General features: G+C 38.0%; 1 protein-coding gene across 2 annotated transcripts in view; it reads right to left on the reverse strand.

Annotated features, from left to right (window-relative positions):
- limk1a (LIM domain kinase 1a) overlaps nucleotides 1-21353 on the reverse strand; it is a 69275-nt gene that overhangs the window by 38394 nt on the left and 9528 nt on the right. The window contains exon 1 of one of the 2 annotated variants that reach the window (XM_017496287.3): nucleotides 6412-6933. The exons of the other annotated variant lie outside the window; for it this stretch is intronic. Within the exon in view, the coding sequence (XP_017351776.1) occupies nucleotides 6412-6509 (98 nt within the window). The 5' untranslated portion in view covers nucleotides 6510-6933. Of the gene's footprint in view, nucleotides 1-6411; nucleotides 6934-21353 lie in introns of those variants that run through there. 2 annotated transcript variants of the gene reach the window in all.

The following is a 21353-nucleotide window of genomic DNA, read 5'->3' on the forward strand; positions in this document are numbered from 1 at the left end:
TCAAACAAACAAAAAATTAGTCTATGTAGAAATATCAAAGCAATGGTAAAAGAAACATATTGAACAAGAATGAACTGCCTACAGGGGAAATTAAGACTATGGATCAAAATTCACAGCTCAAATGGTGGTCTGGATCATTTAATTTATACAGCGACTATCCGAAGTGCTGTGAAATCTACACACCTGTCACGATTTCCCCTTGAGTCAGCGCTGCAGTACTGCAGTGAGCTCTGAAAACCGAAGCGCATGTGCGTGCACGAGCCAGGTGTCATTATTATTTTCAGCTGCCCATGTTTAACCCGTGATTACCTTTGTCATTTAAATCCCTCGTGTCTCTGTGCAAATTGCACAGTATTGAGTTTATCTCCTTACCAAGCGGTTCTTTGTTTCTCGTTTCGACTCTTGTTATTTGACCCTGTTTCTCATTTTGATTCTATCCTCACCCCATTTATATCTGTTTGTAGATCGCCTGACCATTTGCATGTTATTCGACCACGCTTTGGATTACTGTTTTGCATTTGTCTGCCTATCTCTCTAATAAAGTCCTCAACTCCACTACATTCTGGAACGTGACAACGCCAAACTTGATCTGTGGAAACGTGACCTCCTCATCCTGGCCCTCGAGACATGTCAGAAAAAGAAATATGCTGAACAATCTCTCTTAATCCATCTCAGAACTGAGAAGGAACAAGGAAACCAATTCTTCAGTTTCATTATCTGTAGAACATGAATATTGGCTGAAAGTTAGATACATGTTCATACATGGAACATTTTATGAAGCAAGCCTTCTTGAACATATGAAAGAAAAATGCATTAAGGCACTGAAATGAGAAAGACAAGACTAGGGAAATCATGGAGAACACTTATCATGGGCATCCCTCCTCCTCCTCCTACTACTACTCCTCTTCTTCAGAAGAGCCGAATATCAATGAGAGGATGATGTCATGCTTTTGCAGAAAAGAATGACCTCATCTTTCGACTGGCTCCTCCCAAAAAGGATTGGCTGTTAGCCAATCAAAGAGAGGCAGCGCTCAAGCTGGCAAGCTCAGCAACTTTGTCTTAACCCTACTGGTACCTCGGTTTATACATGCACCAATGTGCTCTCTACTGAACCAAAAAAAAGTACAAAACAAAACATTAACACAAAACATACCCATGCCTTCCAAGAATAGATAGATATATAGATATAATATTGATATAATATTAATGATGAAAAGCAGTTCACAACTGGTGTTGTCTCAGGACATTCATTCGTTTGTCCTTTGCACAAAACAAACACTTCAATAAGTGAAGACTTCCTGCACTACAAAATGCAAAAAACCATGAAGCCACAATAAGAGCTAAACACTAACGACTAAATAAGTACCATCCAAAAATCAACACACTGGTTTCCTGGTTACTGGACTTTTTTGACTAAAGACACCCTTCCTATAAAAAGACATGCTAACAAATTGGAAAAAATTGTGGGGGAAAAAAATGAACACTTATTTTATTGAGTTTATTCATGCTGCAGTTTATGTGCCTACTGTTTTTTCCCCTGTAACTATTAAAGGATCAGTGTTACATTTTTTTAGAGACCTCTGCTGTCTCCAAGAAAAAATGGCAACAAGCCTTCTCCCCGCAGTTCACCATTGCTGAAAGTATGTATGGCTTATGAGTTGCTAAATTAAGATGAACTGACTAATAGGTATGAAAGCATCCTTAAGCAACAGGACAAAGCTGAACAGTTGTTCTGGCTGGTGGTGGAACTCATGTCCTAGATCACATTTAATTCATGAGCCAGCACTCTAGTATTTATAAGTTTGAGGAAAAACAAAAAACAACAAAAAACAAAAGTATAAAGCAGTGGTCACTAACCCTCTTCCCTGAGATCTACCTTCCTGTTGATCTAACACACCTGTTTTAGTTGATCAAGAATTTCTAAAGGCAATGATTCGATGGTCAGGTAGGTACAATTATGGTTTAAGCTAAAGCCTGCTTTGTGTGAAGAGCTGTCAATCAAAAATCGGCGTTGGCTCTTTGTTGTAGGTCACATGACAATGCCAACATGGCAGATGTAGCATGTCTAGATTGGATTCACGCTACACACTTATACTGATCAGTAAGTACTGTATCAATGGCCGAGCAGTAGGTACTGAATAGAATGCAGTAGGTACTGTCACAGTACATGATTTTGAATATCTTCAGGAAGGTAGCTCTCCAGGAACAGGGTTGGTGACCATTGGTATAAAGTATAGCTTTCTCCTCCTCCATGCTCGCTCTACTCTGATTGCGTGCATGCAGATGCCTAGTTTTAGGACATTTTAATGTTTTATGGATTGCTCACCCAAGACCAATTCTGGGCTTGTTTGAGGCAGGGGTTCATAATTGCAGGTTTACTTGTAGTACAATTCCATACGTGACTATTGTGCATGCAGGTTTGGAAAATGGTAGGCATTAGATTCACCCTTATATTGTTTTTCCCCCTTGTGGTACCAATTCTTAAACGGTGAAGAACAGCAGTTTTTTGGATGCATAGCATATTATCATGCAGGTAGACTACAAACAAGGGACAGTTCTCGTACGAGATCATTTTTAGGCATGCAGACAGACACAAGACGTGCATTTTTCATGTTGTTAGGGCGAGCAAGAAATGCTCCAAAAATAAATAAATAGAGCAAGTTCATTTCTAGGGAATGCACAAAATTAAAAAAATAATAAAAAAATCATGATATAGAATTATACTGGCAGAACACAGAAACGAAGTCGTTTGTGACAAGATGTTTGTGTCAGAATTAGAGGTCTCAGTGAGTGAATAGTGTGATGAAGGTACTGACATGGATGCACTTTTTGAATAGTGTGCACGCCAACAGATTCTTTGCGCTTGCTAAGCTCTCTTTCACATTCAGCATCTCAATGCACATTCCAACCATGGGGGGACAGAACCAATCACAATACAGCTCGACTGTAAACAAAATCTGCCTGGTTTATAGAAAATCGGTTCGAGTGCCAGCTTTGTCAGATAAGAAATATAAAAATATTAGTAAATATCTCTAAACACAGAGAGACATTTCCTTAATGTGTGCTAATAGGGAGGGAGAAAGGTCAATATATTGGCACAAACATCTTATCAAAAGGCTACAGGCTTTTTTTCAGTGAATAGCCACCGCACAGGACAATGGAGAGCCGATTTAAAGGGTGAATGGACTGGAGGCCTCGGTGACCGTAGCACCAAAAAACAAACAAAAAAAACCCTCACTCAAAATGAAGCCAGACAAAAAACCAATCCAGGCTACATGTTTGCTCTTCACAACATCTGCCAACAACAGAGACTAATCAGTCTGCTTCATTTCATTCAAGTTTACTCCACTGGACTAGGGGTTACATGACTATTCACTTTCATTAGCCAACAAGACTTGTCCAATCAACTTTTCAATAATTAAAGAAAAAATATATAGACTATTTTTAGGTTATTTTATTAGTACAGATAGATGCTGATATCAAACGAAAGCAAATGGCATATCAAACGACACTTACAGGTTAGGTTCAGTGCTATTTTAAAACAAAATCAGTGAATTAAATTGGCAAAATAATATATCCGCATATTATATTACTTTAAGAACCTATTTTTAAATATGCACTCATAGATGCATGGTGGCTCAGTGGAACTGGAAGTTCATGTCCGTCAGAGTCCGCCTTAATGCTGGACCATATATATGATTAATTCAGTTAATTGAAATTAATGTTTTAACATTATTTTTGTAGTGTTAAATATACTATATAATATATATATATATATATATATATATATATATATATATATATATATATATATATATATATACACACACACACACACACACATATACATACACACACACACACACATATATATATACACATACATATACATGCATACACACTTTTATTAAAACATCCATAAATGCTATTTAAAACTTTAAAATAATACAAAGGAATAACACAGCCTTCTTAACTGGATAAACGTCGTGTCCTACAGCCTGAGCTACTCCCAAACACTCGGCGCTTAGATATTAATAAATAAATAAATACATAAATAATAATTTTAAAAAACTCAACAGGTTTATGTAAATTCTAATGTTGCATTATATCCTAAGCGGGAACCTACCAGTAAGAATTATGCCATTTTTGACCTCTGCAAATTCAACATGGTTCCAAGTGGGAAAATGGATGCCCTCATGCTTGTATTTTGTTAGCAACAAGCTATGCAGCTACCTCAGATGACTGATGTATATTTTCTCTCAAACAGCGAACTGTATAGTCAGTGTTTTAGATTTAACAAATGAATATGTCTGTATGTTGATTAATCTAAAGCTAATACTTGTATATACAGTATAACTAATTTAAAAGGTAAGAAGTTTTACTTTGTGCATTTCCGATGCTGTGTGCAGCCACGCTGATTTAATGTCACTGTGAATGGGGAAGGAACTCAGATTTGAGAAGAGTACACCGAGTTGACTTCTCAGTTGTGGTGGCATTTGACGTCACGAAAGACATGGTCCCCATTTACTCAGGTGAGAACGAAGGGTTTATTAAGTTGTGCAAATATAGTAATCATGCCATTTATAGCAAATAGTGCAAACAATGTTTAAAAAAAATCCTTTCTTTAAATATTCTTTTTATTTAAAAGAACCATTGTTTGCACTATTTGCTACAGATGGTTTATGAACATACATTTTCCAAAGTCCATTCTAATAAAAAAAAAACTGTGAAAAATGTAATTGCATTACGTAACAATTTTTAAAATAAATTGTGAACATGAATCGTTGTTAAAGTCGGAAACAAAATATTGACCGGAATATCACCCAGCCCTAGTCCATCTTATAGCTTACAGCGGCATTTGGGACATTTTTCCAAGCTAATAATGAACTGCCATGTTCAGCTCAAGAATGAAATAGGTTCAGACTAACAAAGTACATTTAGCCTGCTTTCTTTATTGTCTGCCTGCATTTCCTCTGGACTAGTCAACAGCTCCTCATCGCTATGGGGCACAAATGTCTCACAACAACATTCCACTGGTTTCATTTACACTCTTATCTCTTGATTTGTGTCAGTGATGAGAACAAGGATGTGACACAGAGAAATTAAACGTAATCGCAAATAGAAACATGTTTTTCTTCCTGTACTTGGCCGTTTGAAATGCATCTGTAACTTCACTGCTTCCAGTAAGGAAATGAAAATTATGATCTGCTTTTTAGAAGCATGAATCAGACTCTGGAAGCATTTCATCAGAAACAGAGATAATGAATGGGTTCACCAATACTTACATTTTTTTTTTAATTAATAGGTACAAGGACAAAACTGCCTCATAATAAGGTACACACGTTCTAGCATGTGGTTTAACACAAAACTGGTCAGTTATTTTCCATGTTCTTCACTAAGACAGTATGACAATATTGGGTGCTATGTTTGATATACAAGACATAATACCTCAAGTGTATCAACATAAATCCCAAATTACTGTAACTGAATAATGTACATTAAAGAGTATTGTATAATTAAAAAATACAATGGAAATATGAGATCGGCATATAAGGCTAATGTTAGCATGTCAGTAGATGAACATTAATGCTATGTATCTGTCAGAAACGACACCCTAAATTTAAATGTAAAACAGATACAAGTACTTCAAATAGATAAATACATCAAAGAAATGTTGGAATTACTTAAATTAAATGAATGTTAAATGAATGGACAAGCGATCAATAGTACCACTTCATTTCAACATGCTCAGTATTAGCCTTAAGAGAGAGACAGCTTAGCAGCTAGCTGGTACTAATCTTTAAAGATAGAGGTGTACATCGGCCAGGACTTCCTAGACAGGGAGAGGACAGAAGACACAGAAAACAAAGCAGAGGAACATTTAAGAAGAGCTAGCAGAGTGCTGACAAGAAACTAATACATTAGCATTGTCCGTGAGCAATATGCGCATATGCGCATCAATGTGCGCATCAATGAACTGATGAGAGAAAAGTAGTTGTGCAGATATCTTACAGTAAAAAAAAGAAAGAAAAAGAAAAAAAAATGTGTAGTGCAATTTATCCAACAAAAAGCTTCTTGTTTGCCAATACAGAAAGTTGAGAAACATAGCCTTCTTCATGTGATTCTCATGAGGATATTTCAAAACCAAAGTGAAAAAAATATTCTGTGGTAAACAAAAAAGGAAGTGAAACTTAAACCCCACACCCTCTTCCTAACTGATACTCTCAAAAGACACACTTGTATGAAGTAGACGTCACTGTGAAAAACTTAGCCCCTGGATTAAGGAGGTTGAATTCAGTGGTCCGCTATGCAACCCGACATCAGTTTTGCATCAAGTCATAAACGTTTCTACAAACTAACAAGAAATGAACCATTAGTCCTGGTTTTCAGATCAACTAATTATAGACTTACTTTCTGCCACTTGAGTGACTTCTGCAGCGTTGGTCGCGGCGTGACATCTCTCCTCTGAGAGCGAGGACCTTTGTGTGAGTTTGAGGAAGCAAGTTCATGTTAAAGCTCTGACCAGGAGACCAACTGCTCAAACCACACGGCTATAAATGCTCAACTAATGCATCCGTTCTGTTGAAAGTCTTCATCTCACTGTCTCACTAAGTTGATTGTGTTCTGAGAGCAACTGCTTTCAGTGCTATTTTTTTTTCTATCATTTCCTGTGTTGGAGCAGTCATGACCCCTGACACAGAGTAATTTCCCCTCCCTTGTCTATACAAGTCTGTTAAGCTTGGGTGGCGCTTTTCTATCAGGCAGATGGGATACTTCCTACCATTCTGATAAATTACATTAATCCATTTTCCTTCAGCTTTTTGTTATACATTCATTTGAAGGTTTCATAATTCTGTGCAGTAGTCTGGCAAAATTTTTAAATCTTACCTTCCTCTTTTGGTCCAAAAAGCCATTTCAAAAGATCTTATCCAGGAAAAAAAAAAAAAAAAAAAAAGTTTACATGTCCCAGACAATTAGCTTGTCATGTAATGTGTATATATAACTGGTTCCCCAACGTCTCTAATGTCTTTGATGATGATGATGATCAGGTGAGACGTGAGATAAGAATCTATGTAGTTCCTCAGCATGGTTTTATAGTCAGCTGATGCTGGAGAGTCTATCTACTCCCAAGCCAAACCTTAAGGTTTGGCTTGGGAGTAGATAGACTCTCCAGCATCAGCTGGAGACCAGCTGGAGAAATAAGGAACCTCTTAAACCTCAGTCGCATGCTTTGTGTGTGAACGGCTTCTTAAAAACAACAAAACATATCACACACATAGACACACACACACACACACACACACACACACACACACACACTGTTATGAAAAAGTATTTCTATTACTATCCTGATTTCTTCTGTTTTTTGTGTATATCATAATAAATAGTCTTAGATTTTCAAATGAAATACAACATGAAACATAGGCACAAAGGCAACATATACACACACACACACACACACACACACAGGTAGCAGTACAGGTAGCTTTCAGGCAGAAATGTCCAGGTTGTATCAAATGCTTTGCTCCTGTGGAAGCTATGAAAAGAAGCTGCTTCTTTTGCTTCTGCTGTTTTAGCCACAAGACCCTGCAGAATGCTATAGGTGTGAACTACAAGTGCCGCAGAGAGTTATTATCAGTGGACAGTGTAGAGTTATTGTCAGTTCGGCATGGTTTCCAAACAGTCTTGCAATAATTACATAGTTTCTGGCTATTGCAATGACGCAGTCGATTAGGCGGTCTTTTGTTGCTGTCTCTAACTCCTCTGAATCTGGTTTAAATGATAGGATCAGGTACTGCTGTCCATTTACGTTCGGACGAGTTTCCTCCCATCTCCCAAAAACATGCCAGTAGATAGAATGACTAAGATAAATTGCCCCTAGGCATGAATGAGTTTGTGAATGTGAGTGCGCATGGTGCCCTGAACTGCTCTCCCCTTCAGGGTGTATTCCTGACTCACATCCAGTGTTCCCGGGATAGATTCCACACCCACCACAAACCGGATAATGATCAAACTGTTACAGAAAAAGATTGAGTCATTTTTTTTTTTTTTAGCTTTTTAAAGAAAAGTGCATGTCAAACAACTTTTTTAGATTTGTGCAACAGTCTAACAATGAATAAGTAAACTCAAATGTTTATAACTTAGCTGTACTAAAAGCAATCCATTTTAAATTTAAATGGTTTAAAGCAATCACTTACTTTAATTTATATGAGAATTCTTAGCTCATCATGGTTTAGTGTGCGGGTGAGCAGTCAGAGATTAAGTTTGTCGGACAAAGAAAAACACATTCATTATTTTTATATATATATATATATATATATATATATATATATATATATATATATATATATATATATATATATAAAGCCCAAATCAGGCAGATCAATACACATTAATATTTGGAGCATTAAACAGATACAGCTAGTGGCATTGTATAACAACTGTAGTCCATATGCGCCTATCTGAAAATGAGGAACTGCAGTAGAGAGGTTGCTGTTTTTTTCTGACATTTTAACCAGAACCAGACAAAAACACAGAGAAAGTAAAAAGAAAAAAGAAGAAGAAAAAAAACAGGAACACTTAATTTGATAGACTGCATGGAGAATTGGCAATGTTTTGACATTAACTGCATGTTTTGTGTCAGTGATCCTGAAGGAATACAAAGTCAGAGTGAGCTCATATTTTTCTATGGACTCGCTCTAAGCTCTGAACAAACAGCAAAACATTACAAGATGTGAAAATGCCTCATGGCTTTGTGAAATGCTCATACAGTACGTTTCATATGTAATCAATGTAATGTTCTTTTAAAAGGTTTTAAATCTGAATAATTTTTTAAGACATTTTAGTATTTGTGATTCTTAAGACTCAGACTGAATCAATAGAACTGAGAAAGTATCGGTGTCAGTGGTGCAGTATAGAAGATCTAGACATTTTAGTTGAACGTGAAAGAAATAGAACAGTTTGATTGTAAAAAGTTGTAAAGAAAAAAAAATGATTAAGTACTGTAACTAAATTCTTCTATAATTAAATTTCAATACTGCTGTAAAATTAAAGGGTACAAAAATTGAGGGTCCAAGATAAAAAGAATTAACATGCATTTACATAAACTACTGAAGAACAACAAGATGACCTAATGAGAAAAGTGTAAGCCAAGCACAAACAAACATGAGCTACTGTATGTCTGAAATCACTTACTACAAGTCAACAATATAGCTGTATCATAAATTAGACATTTTTGTGTACTTTTAATGCCATTAGTGTGTCACACTGGGAAATTCAGTGCACTATTTATACCGGGATTATGTACAAAATTAAAAAGGTACACAATATAATGCAATGTTGGAATGCCACCCTCCCTGGTAAAAAAAGGTATTGCAAGAAACTGGCAGAATAACAATTCATAATATAGGTTGTGCTGCGAACTTCCTCCACTGTGCGCATTAACGTCACGAATCCAAGTGCCAAATCGATTCGCACTCAGAGAATTCAAAGCTCTGTCCTAAACTGCATAATGTACACTAACTCATTTTCCCATAAAGGTATTTATTCTATCTAACAGAGAGCACTGCTCCGGACATGCCCAAAATGTGTCGTTCGAAGTAATTACTTCCGTAAATTCTCTACATCACAGTGTGCGCTATCAGCATAATCCAGCCCAAAGGCAACCACGAAGAGATAAGGCGTGGCTTCAGTGAATTCAGGCGCCATGTCACGGAGACGCTGTGTGTTTTTGTACGAAAGCAAATCCTCTTTGTTTAGCCTTCCGAAAATGGACGAAATCAGTGGTTACTGTTTATTTATAATGCTGTTCCTGAGCAATAAAACCGGAACGTTTACTTGTGCACAAAGCATTTTACGGCAGACAGCTCCCTGGACCTGGGAGAGTACAAGGCAGGCTACACACAAAGGCTACTCCTGAATTGTGGAGCGATTCCCACTTTGCTCACACAATCTTGCGCTTCTGAATCAGAACCTGTAAGTATGTTTGATTATTTTATGAAGTATCTGCAACTGACTGTACAAATGCAGAGTTTTGTATTGTGGCTCAGTTGTAGACCTCTGATAATGTGCTAGCTAATGTTTGCTAAGTTGCCTCAGTTTTTTAAGTGGATGTTTGTATGTTGGTGGTCTGAAAGAGATGCTGATTGCAGATGCTGTTGTGATTGCATCATGAAACGGTTTATATCAATCGAATTACAAGAATCCCATCTTTCCAAAGAAACACTGCACGAGTACCCATGTACACACAGTAGCTGTCTACAGCACAGTTAGCCCTGCCGGCGGGGTCAGAATTTACATCGTATCTGAAAGGTAAGAGAGTCACAAAATAAAAACTTGCCACTGTGAAACGTTCTTGTTTGCAAGCTTGCTTCCGCTTGATCATCAGCATTTTCTGAATCTGGCTCAAACTGATACGGTAAAACTGACAACATGCTGCTTAGGAGCTTAGAATTGCTTTGAAGGCTACAGATAAATCTAAAGCGAACACTAAAGCTAATGAAAAAGCTAAGGGGCATTAGTTTTCCGACACATGTAATGCTTTTGGCCAATCACAACGCAATGGGTCAGCTTGCCAATCGGAGCACTCTGGGCTTTTCGGAAAGAGGGTCTTTGCAGAAATTGGAGCGTTTCAGGCAGCTTGGGAATAGATGTATTTCAATAAATGTACAGTATTTTACAAATAATGCTTTTTTTTTTTACATTAAAGCATGTTAACCTATTTTATTTCACCCAATCAACAACATGGTTAGTGTTTTTAAAAACTTTTAAAAATCATGATATGACTCCTTTGCAAAAACAAAGAGAAAATTAGGGATTACTTAACTGAGCAAACCACAACACACGTGGGGATCAGTGATACCCAGGGTTTGTACCATGCAGTTACTCAAAGAAAAAAGAATAAAAACCCAGACCACTCTGGTTGAGTGTTACTTTCCCATGAAGTTAAAGCCCCAGGCACATTCTCCATGGGCTGCTCTGTTTTTCCACTCTAGGGACAACAATCGGCCCTACAAATAAACCAAGCTGCTTTGGGCTGCATTCATTATTCACCCCCCCCATTTTTAAAGGGTCATGGTCTCTGTCTGAACAGCACCATGCAGAACATAGAGGATAAGAAGTCCAAGATATACCTCCCTTGAAATCATGCATACATACCTTTAACTTTCATACATGAACACATACAACTTGTTTTTAAAATATCTGGCTAGACCTAGCATGGTAATTCTATGGATGTCAGTCAGTCAATGCTGCATATAACTGAAAAAGCTTGTGAAGTTAAGTTATATGAGCAAAACGGGGCCAAAGAGAGAACCCTAGAGACCTCTATGACGCTTTTCATCTCTTCCCAATGCCCCCTACTAAAAGCAGCAGATGTGAGATGCTTTGCTTTCATCTGCATGCATGCTGAGGCTCCTTGTCTGTCTCCTTGTCGGTCTCAGACCCAGTACTCCTTGCCAGAGATCACACCCAGCAGCCCAGCCCTGGTCCTAAACTCTAGACCCTGAAGAGATCATTTCATCAACAATCCAAAATCTAAAACGGCATATGACATTAACCAGAATCCTTCAAACTAATCATACTGTTCTTCCTGAAATTAATTTCTTCTCTCATGAGCAAGAAGCAGGTTTGCCAAGGATGAGAGTGTGAAGCAGACAGAAGGAGCAGCAGGTAACAAACACTGTATCATCCTATTAATACTCGAACTCAAATGTGTGAAATCATGGAAAGTCTGAGAAGTTAGACCTGTGATTTATTACTCTTCCATGAATAATTATTTCTAAACAGCATTTTCCATGGCCTGTTGTAGAAATCGGGTGCGTGGTGGCTTAGTGGTTAACGCGTTCGCCTCACAACGCCAGGGTTGGGGGTTTCAATTCCTGCCGCTGCCCTGTGTGTGGAGTTTGAATGTTCTCCGAGTTCTCGGATGGATGGTGGAGATATCTGTGGCCTTCTGTAGAGAACAGATCAGATCAAAAACGATCAAGGGACAAAGAGAGAAAACTACTTAAAATCATCGATATTTCCACAATGTTAATATTTTATTCTCTTTCTCATGCTCGTTGGCTCAGAATGCTCAGATTTAATCCAAATCCCATGCACTCCAATCCTGTCCACTCCCAGAGGGTATGTTTCACAAAATCCTTCCAGTGCACTGGAATATTTGCTCCCTAAAAAAATCCCACAATGCAACGCAAAAACAAGGGAGCATGGATGCTAACTATAATCCCTTACTGGAAATGATGTCATATTTTCTGAAGTCTCTCAGGTCGAATAAAAAATGCTTTCAGCTACAAATGTAATTAGCTTGTTATTGTTGTAGCTCTCAAATGATTTTTGTGCCTTTGATCCTGCTTGACATATTATGATAAAAAAGTATGTGAGTAAGCTAACAAATTTATAAGAAGTATAAAAATTAAATATTTTTCAATTCAATTTTTGGTGACGTTTTACAACACGAGTACGTAATCATGAAACTAGAAATTCAGTTATCAGTTTCCCAGTGTGTAGTGAGCCAGGGTCCTTACCAGTACTTGAACTTGTAAGAATGTGTGACAAGCCTGCTCACTCCCAGAGAAGGTTTGACCAATCCCGCTTGTTCCCACAGAATGTGTGTCCAATCCTGCCAACTCCCAGAGAAAGTTTAACCAATCCTGGTCACCTCCGCAGATGTTTAAAAAAAAATAATTTTTCTAATTAAAAGTGTTCCTCGAGCATTCTTTGTAAGGGTAATGGAAAACCATTCAATGGTTTTGATGGTTCTTTATTCTTAAATGGGTTTAACTAGATACATTTTCTGAAAGGAGAAGCCCTGCATTCACAAGACCAGCAATTTTTTTGTTAGTGGGCATTTTTATCTTATTGGCCAATACCACTTGACCACAATTCAGACGTCTTCTCGCTTAAAATGAGTATAAGTGACCATAAATCAAATGTACTACCACTAAAAATAAATGTGGAGGATAAAATGTAAAATGCATCACCATCTACTAGTGTCAGAATGTGTGCTGATGCTGTTCTCACTGACTAGTTCAGGAGCTGTCAGAAAGAACAAATATATGGTACCAAAAACATGGATAATGTTTCACAATGGATGAATAAAGAAAATATGCCACCACCACTCTCTTCCATTGTTATTTTTATTACATTGCTTCTCTTCTTTCATACACTTTTTTTTTTAATGTTGCTTACTCTGCCCTGTTTAGGTGACTGCAGATCAGTTCACCCACTGCAGATCCCCAGCTCTCATTGAAAACAAAAGACTTCTGGACACTTTGTTGCATCTCAACTCCAGCAGCATCAGGACAAACCAAAGAACCATTTAGGGTGATAAATTTAGCCTTTTTTTGGTAGACTGGTAGAAGCTGAAACAACTGTGGGAGTGAATGGGCAGGAACGGGGGAAAAAATCCCAAGCAATGCACTCAAATGATGCATCAAATATCTGATCAGTAACTTCCATTCCTCCTGACCTCTGCAGATGCTAAAATACAATACATTCAAAAGATGGCAAGTTCTTTTAAACTCCTTGGACAAAGACTGTTTCTCCATATTATAACTTATTTATTTATTTATTTAAAAAGGGATCAGTGAAATTTCACAAAATATGAACTGAATGTAGTGGGTACTTTAAAGGTTGGAAACGAGGAACAAAGAAACACTGGAGCTAATGAAAGAGCATCTGATCTCAATAGCACATGTCTCATTAACACCATCAATAGGGAAGATGGACCAGCCCACAAAGCTCAGTAGCATGCAGCAGGGGAAGCTGAATTTCCTCATTTGGTTAGGTGTTTGTAACGGTGTGTGTACATGCATGCGAACATTGATGCTATGCTATGACCCTCTTCCTCCTTGTGAAAGTGACAACAGAGATGTCAGTAGCGAGCTAGCCGAAAACCTAAAATGTTAAAATTGATGTAACATGCTGATCTGCAACCAGTTCTCGTCTGCTTTGTTGGCTGGATATGAGAAGAGGAAGAGGATGTTGCGCAGATAACCCTACAGCAGTCTGAGTATTATCAGTGGTTACATTCCTTTTCTGAAAAAAAGATCATGTTCTTTCTGCTTGTCTGAGGTGCTGGACATTCCTCCTGCTCCACTTCCCACTGCCAGACTGACGGCTGAGCTCCGCAAACATGCCAAGATCCTCCAGACTCTAACTAATAAGACCGTGACAAAGCTCCCTAAAGGTCCCCTGAGGACTTAAGGCTAACACATGCACCTAATAAATGCTCCGCTTTCAATGCTCCATGTGTGTGAAATGTGTGTGGACTGATTTTCTGTACATCACATAACTTTTTTGCTTATAACAGAATGACATTTAATAGCAATAATATAGCTGTGTAAGTATTCAATTATGTAGCACCAAAAAGGTTAAATACTCCGGTTTCCTCCCCCAGTCCAAAGACATGCATGGTACACTGATCGGCGTGTCTAAAGTGTCCGTAGTGAATGAATTGGTGTGTGAGTGTGTATGTGATTGTGCCGTGCGATGGACTGGCACTCTGTCCAGGGTGTACACCGCCTTGTGCCCGATGCTCCCTGGGATAGGCTCCAGGTCTCCCCGTGACCCTGAGAAGGAGTAAGCGGTAGAAGATGGATGGATGGATGGAAAAAGGTTAAAAAATTTTTTAATGTTTTTATAACTTGTTCAGATGCAGTAGGCTACTCTTAGCATTCATAATATTATTAAACAGTTTTATTATTAATTTATTTTATTTACAATTTTATTGATTTTTGTTTGTTTGTTTTTGAAACGACAACAAAAAAAAATGGCACCCCTGCTCATTCTGGTGTCATTTCCTGTTGTGGCACATCCCTTAAATTTTTTTCAATGTAGCATAATTAGGCACTATTTCCATACCACACCAGAACACCCTCATACTACTAAAATGAGGAGTAAAAGTGAATATTGTGATCAATAGAATATATATATATTTTTTTATTTAATTCCCGAAGTGCCATCCAACAAGTTAATACCTTAACAGAAGGGCAAAGCACTACAGCTTATAGATCATTGACATCAAACTTGATTTGGACAAAAAGTTGATAAAGATTTTTCCATCAACAAATTTAATACTGACTACGTTTACATGGACAGCAATAATCTAATTATTGACCTTATTCTGATTAAGACAATTTTGTGATTAAGGTGTTTACATGAGTCGCTTTTACAACACTCCTCTCATGTTCCCATTTTTCATGTTATAGAACATAGATCGATTAATGGCACACGTCATTACGTCCCCACGCCATGCCGTCCGATGTTCCCTCCAGAATATTACATATCAGCATACAGTTTGTCTTCGTTATGGTACCGTTTACAGTTTTTGGTGTTTTTATTTTAAATTTTTATGAACGCTTCAAGTGCGGTTAATTATTAGTCATGCTGTACGTGCAAATAGACGACTGATTGACGCCATCGGCTGCATCCCAAACCGCGTAATTACCTGTCCGAAATACATGTATTTCTCCTACTACATAGTAGGTAAGTTCGCGGTTTCGGACGCAGCCGTGCTCTCTTGTTTGCCGTAAAACGGTTGAGCACTGCCGCGTGTGTATGTGTCCTGTCGCAAAATGCGGTGAAAATTTGATCGACATCAATTGAACGACATTAATAGTGTGATTAAGGTGTTTACATGTCTGTAATACACGTCGATTATGCGACTAAAACAGGAATACTCCACGTCTTAATTCGATTCGTGTTTACTTCGAGTATAACTTTAGTCGGATTAAGGTAATTAAAAAATTGCTGTTTACATGGTAGTTTCTTAATCAGAGTATTGTCTTAATCGGGATAATATTGGATTATTGTTGTCCATGTAAACGTACTGACTGACTGGCCGGCAAATTTTGCATAATGCAATAATTCACCAGACTAGCATTTAAGGAGTTTAACAGATTTTATAGCAAGCATGAGACCCATAAGAGACCCATATGCAGTACCCATAAGTATGATATATCGGCTGCTATGTACCCTTTGTACTGTATTTATCAAGGCAGTTTTTACTGTGACAGCTAGCTATTAGCATTCTGCTAAGTTTGTCGCAGAGTTATCATGCTAGCTAACATTTGAGAGCTGAGGAATAAAGCTGTTGGTTTTTTAGCCTCAGTTTATTCCTAATCTCTCAAATATTGGCTAACTAGATTCATCCACAGAGTAAACCCGTTTTAGGGAAAAATGCTTTTAAATCAAGTTTGGAGAAGTTGTCAGAAGCTTGGTGATGGTGACGTTGAAGTCGAGCGACTGTGGTGTAGTTCGTTTATAGCATACGGTTAGCTTTTTATTTCTGGTGACTGTATTTAGGCTTCAAACTTCATAAAAGTTGTGTTTATTTGTGAAAATTTCTTGATGGACAAAACGTGTTAGTATTGTAAACTTTTGTTGATCACAGAGCTTATTTTTTTAGATAATCTAAAAGCCTATGTGAAAATCCTATTGGGTTTATGTTGAGGGAACCAGTGTGATGCTAACTTCTGGGTTCCAGGACAAAATGGCATCATCCCTGTGCCACTCTATTAGTATCCAGCTAATTTGTATCGTCAAAGTTATTATCATGCTAGCTAACATTTGAGAGATGCGGAATAAAGCTGTTGTTTTTTCAGCCCCAACTAATTCCCAATCTCTCTAACGTTGGCTATCTATTAGTATCCAGATAATTTGTATAGTCAGACTTAATATCATGCTAGGTAACATCTGAGAATTAAGAAATAAATCTGTTGTGGAGAGTCACTAATTTACAGTAACTAAAACCAGTGTGTGATTTGAGGTAGACGTTTTATTCTTTTGTTCTTTTGAGTTTCTAACTGTTTAAAAGTCTATAAGAAGTGACATGAGAAGTTTATTCTCATTATTCTTATTATTTAAGATAGTACATACTTAAATATTTCTATATTTATTTAAAACTTTTATTTTTTGCATCCTTTTTTAAAGTCAAAATAATATCATACGCTAATTGTTTCAGTTCTTAAAACTGAACTATGGCAACAGGTTTTTCATCTAACTGATAAAAAATATAGTTATGGTAATAAGCTTGTGTACATGTTATGCTTTATTTAAAAGCCACAGCAACATAATTGCCATTTATTTGTGATGAATGATGCCATAAGTAATAAAATTAGTTCTTGTTTGTGGAGTGCTACAAAAGCAGGCATTGTGCAGTCATCAAAACAAAACCAGCTGACCAAACATGCACTTAATGAGTTGCTGGCAAAAAAGCCAGGAAAGCAATGATAAGACAAGCAAGTCAACACAAGCGCCAGATTGTTACAGAACAAACGCTGATACAGTGAGGGGAAAAAAGTATTTGATCCCCTGCTGATTTTGTACGTTTGCCCACTGACAAAGAAATGATCAGTCTACAATTTTAATGGCAGGTTTATTTGAACAGTGAGAGACAGAACAACAACAAAAAAATCCAGAAAAATGCATGTCAAAAATTTTATAAATTGATTTGCATTTTAATGACGGAAATAAGTATTTGACCCCCTCTCAATCAGAAAGATTTCTGGCTCCCAGGTGTCTTTTATACAGGTAAGAGCTGAGACTAAGAGCACACTCTTAAAGGGAGTGCTCCTAATCTCAGCTCGTTACCTGTATAAAAGACACCTGTCCACAGAAGAAATCAATCAATCAGATTCCAAACTCTCCACCATGGCCAAGACCAAAGAGCTCTCCAAGGATGTCAGGGACAAGATTGTAGACCTACACAAGTCTGGAATGGGCTACAAGACCATTGCCAAGCAGCTTGGTGAGAAGGTGACAACAGTTGGTGCGATTATTCGCAAATGGAAGAAACACAAAAGAACGGTCAATCTCCCTCGGCCTGGGGCTCCATGCAAGATCTCACCTCGTGGAATTGCAATGATCATGAGAACAGTGAGGAATCAGCCCAGAACTACACGGGAGGATCTTGTCAATGATCTCAAGGCAGCTGGGACCATAGTCACCAAGAAAACAATTGGTAACACACTACGCCGCGAAGGACCGAAATCCTGCAGCGCCCGCAAGGTCCCCCTGCTCAAGAAAGCACATATACATGCCCATCTGAAGTCTGCCAATGAACATCTGAATGATTCAGAGGACAACTGGGTGAAAGTGTTGTGGTCAGATGAGACCAAAATGGAGTTCTTTGGCATCAACTCAACTCGCCGTGTTTGGAGGAGGAGGAATGCTGCCTATGACCTCAAGAACACCATCCCCACCGTCAAACATGGAGGTGGAAACATTATGCTTTGGGGGTGTTTTTCTGCTAAGGGGACAGGAAAGGACAATTCACCGCATCAAAGGGACGATGGACGGGGCCATGTACCGTCAAATCTTGGGTGAGAACCTCCTTCCCTCAGCCAGGGCATTGAAAAAGGGTCGTGGATGGGTATTCCAGCATGACAATGACCCAAAACACACGGCCAAGGCAACAAAGGAGTGGCTCAAGAAGAAGCACATTAAGGTCCTGGAGTGGCCTAGCCAGTCTCCAGTCCTTAATCCCATAGAAAATCTGTGGAGGGAGCTGAAGCTTTGAGTTGCTAAACGTCAGCCTCGAAACCTTAATGACTTGGAGAAGATCTGCAAAGAGAAGTGGGACAAAATCCCTCCTGAGATGTGTGCAAACCTGGTGGCCAACTACAAAAAAACGTCTGACCTCTGTGATTGCCAACAAGGGTTTTGCCACCAAGTACTAAGTCATGTTTTGCAGAGGGGTCAAATACTTATTTCCCTCATTAAAATGCAAATCAATTTATAACATTTTTGACATGCGTTTTTCTGGATTCCTTTGTTGTTATTCTGTCTCTCACTGTTCAAATAAATCTACCATTAAAATAATAGACTGATCATTTCTTTGTCAGTGGGCAAACGTACAAAATCAGCAGGGGATCAAATACTTTTTCCCCCCTTCATTGTAGATGCCATTCTGTGGATATTTAACATGTTATTAGGGCTTCACAATTAATCGAATATGGATCTCGATTACGATTTTGACTGCCCATGATTACATTAATATGATCGACTGCGATATTGATGTTTAAAGTTCGTCCTCTGCACATAGAAAACTCTGCTGCATATCAAATCAAGCGCTTCCTAAACTTACAGCCAGTCACCATAGAGTGGCGCAGGGACGACGTCATTTTATAATGCCAAAACCTGGAAATGAGGTATCATTTTAGCGGTGGCGCTGCGAGCTCCAGTGCTTGCACGAGGGGAAATCATGACACAAACAAGTTGCTAAATAGGTCTACAGACATTAGCGGGGACATTAAACGTCATCAAGCCGAACAGGAAAAAAGTCTTTGCAGATAAACTGGTTCAGGTATGCTGTGGACAATTCCCAAAAAAAATGTCGATGAAGATTCATCCACAGAGTAAATCCGTATTATGGAAAAGGTCATCCCTGCACCATTCTATTGGGTGATTTGGCTGCGTCTCTCCTCCTGTAAACACTGTTATTGCCTTTTCTACATAGGCCTGAATTGTTTTCATTTGGTTGCATATTGTTATATTTGATTGCATATTTTCATTTGGTTGATGGCATTTTTATTTTTACTTATCCTATATTTTGGGTACAATTTTATTTATATTTTGTTTCTACGAGATGATGCACTTTAATGATCAGTCTAATTTGATGCAAAGATTTGTACATTAGCAGGGGCTAACATGGAGGTGAAAGCAGTGGTCTGTTTATTTAAATGTGAAAGTGCAATAAAATATATATGTTGTCCTGAAAATAAAAGAATAATCGTGATAAATAATCATGATCTCAATATTGATCAAAATAATAGTGATTATCATTTTGACCATAATCGTGCAGCCCTACATGTTACCACAAAATTTCTGCTAAACAGAATTCAGCATAAGATTATTCTGCCAAACCCTTTAAAAAGGATAACAGCAATACCTTTAGTGTAAGCAGTCTCCCAGTCTTCTAGCTAAGAATGGACTATCAATGTTAAATCCAATCTGAGGCTGATTCACTATTCCAGGTCTGCATCAGCCCCAATACCTTTAATCAGTGTTGGATCAGTGACTGATGTAAAATATGCATTTATAATAAAATCTTCACAAAATGGGAAGTGGCTATAAGAATATAGCAAAAGCATTGAAAATGCCCATTTCCACCATCAGGGCAATAATTAAGAAGCTCCAGTCAACTGGAAATGTTATGAATCAACCTGGAAGAGGATGTGTGTGTATATTGTTTCAACGCACTGTGAAGAGGATGGTTCAAGTGGGCAAAAAATCTCCAAGGATCACAGCTGGAGAATTGCAGAAGTTAGTTGCATCAGAAGTCTCCAAAACTACAATCCGAAGTCACCTACATCACCACAACTTGTTTGGAAGGGTTTCAAGAAAAAGCCTCTACTCTCATCCAAAAACAAACTCAAGCATCTTCAGTTTTCCAGACACTACTGGAACTTCAAATGGGATCAGGTTCTATGGTCAGATGAAACCAAAATAGAGCTTTTTGGCAATAAACACCAGAGGTTGTTTTGGCACACACAGAGAGGTAGGCATATGGAAAAGTACCTCATGCCCATGGTTAAATATGGTGGTGACTCTTTACTGTTTTGGGGGGTATTTTTCTGCCAGAGGACCTGGATATTTTGTTAGGATACATGGCACCATGGACTATCAAATATCAACAGATATTAAATGAAAACCTGACTTCCTCTGCCAGAAAGCTTAAAATGGACCATGGTTGGATCTTCCAGCAGGACAATGATCCAAAACATACATCAAAACCAATACAAAAATGGTATTGTGACCACAATATCAAGGTTCTACCATGACCTGTGGGGTGAACTGAAGAGATGAGTCCACCAGCCAGGACTTTGAAATTCAAAGTCTCTGGAGATATTCTGTATGGAGAAATGGTCTCAGATCCCTTTCCCCTTCTACAACCTCATCAGGCGTTATAGGAAAAGACTCAGAGCTGTTATCTTGGCAAAGGGAGGTAGCACAACGTACTGATTAAAAGGGTGGCAATAACTGTTGCACACCTATATTTAACAATTTTTTTTGATAATCCTGTGTTTTGTTTGCAATTGTTTGATATCCATGAGAGCAGAGTATTTTTTTTAACAGAAGATCAAAAGGTTAAACAATAAAGACAATTTTCACAGCTTGACCAAGGATGCCAATATTAGTAGAAGGCACCATATATTTTTTTTATTATTATATAATATTTTGCTCAAGTCAATAAGAAGGTCTTTTCTTCCTTTCCCACTGGGCACAAATTAAAATACTAATAGCCCAGACACAAAATGTGCTTGTCCCAAGATAGATGTTTGTTCACCCTTGGCCCTAATAAAGAAACTGTGCAATTAAAGCTCTATTGAGCTACACTTTCTCTCTTA

This window comes from Ictalurus punctatus, chromosome 20 (genome assembly GCF_001660625.3).
Source record: "Ictalurus punctatus breed USDA103 chromosome 20, Coco_2.0, whole genome shotgun sequence".
NCBI lineage: Eukaryota > Metazoa > Chordata > Actinopteri > Siluriformes > Ictaluridae > Ictalurus > Ictalurus punctatus.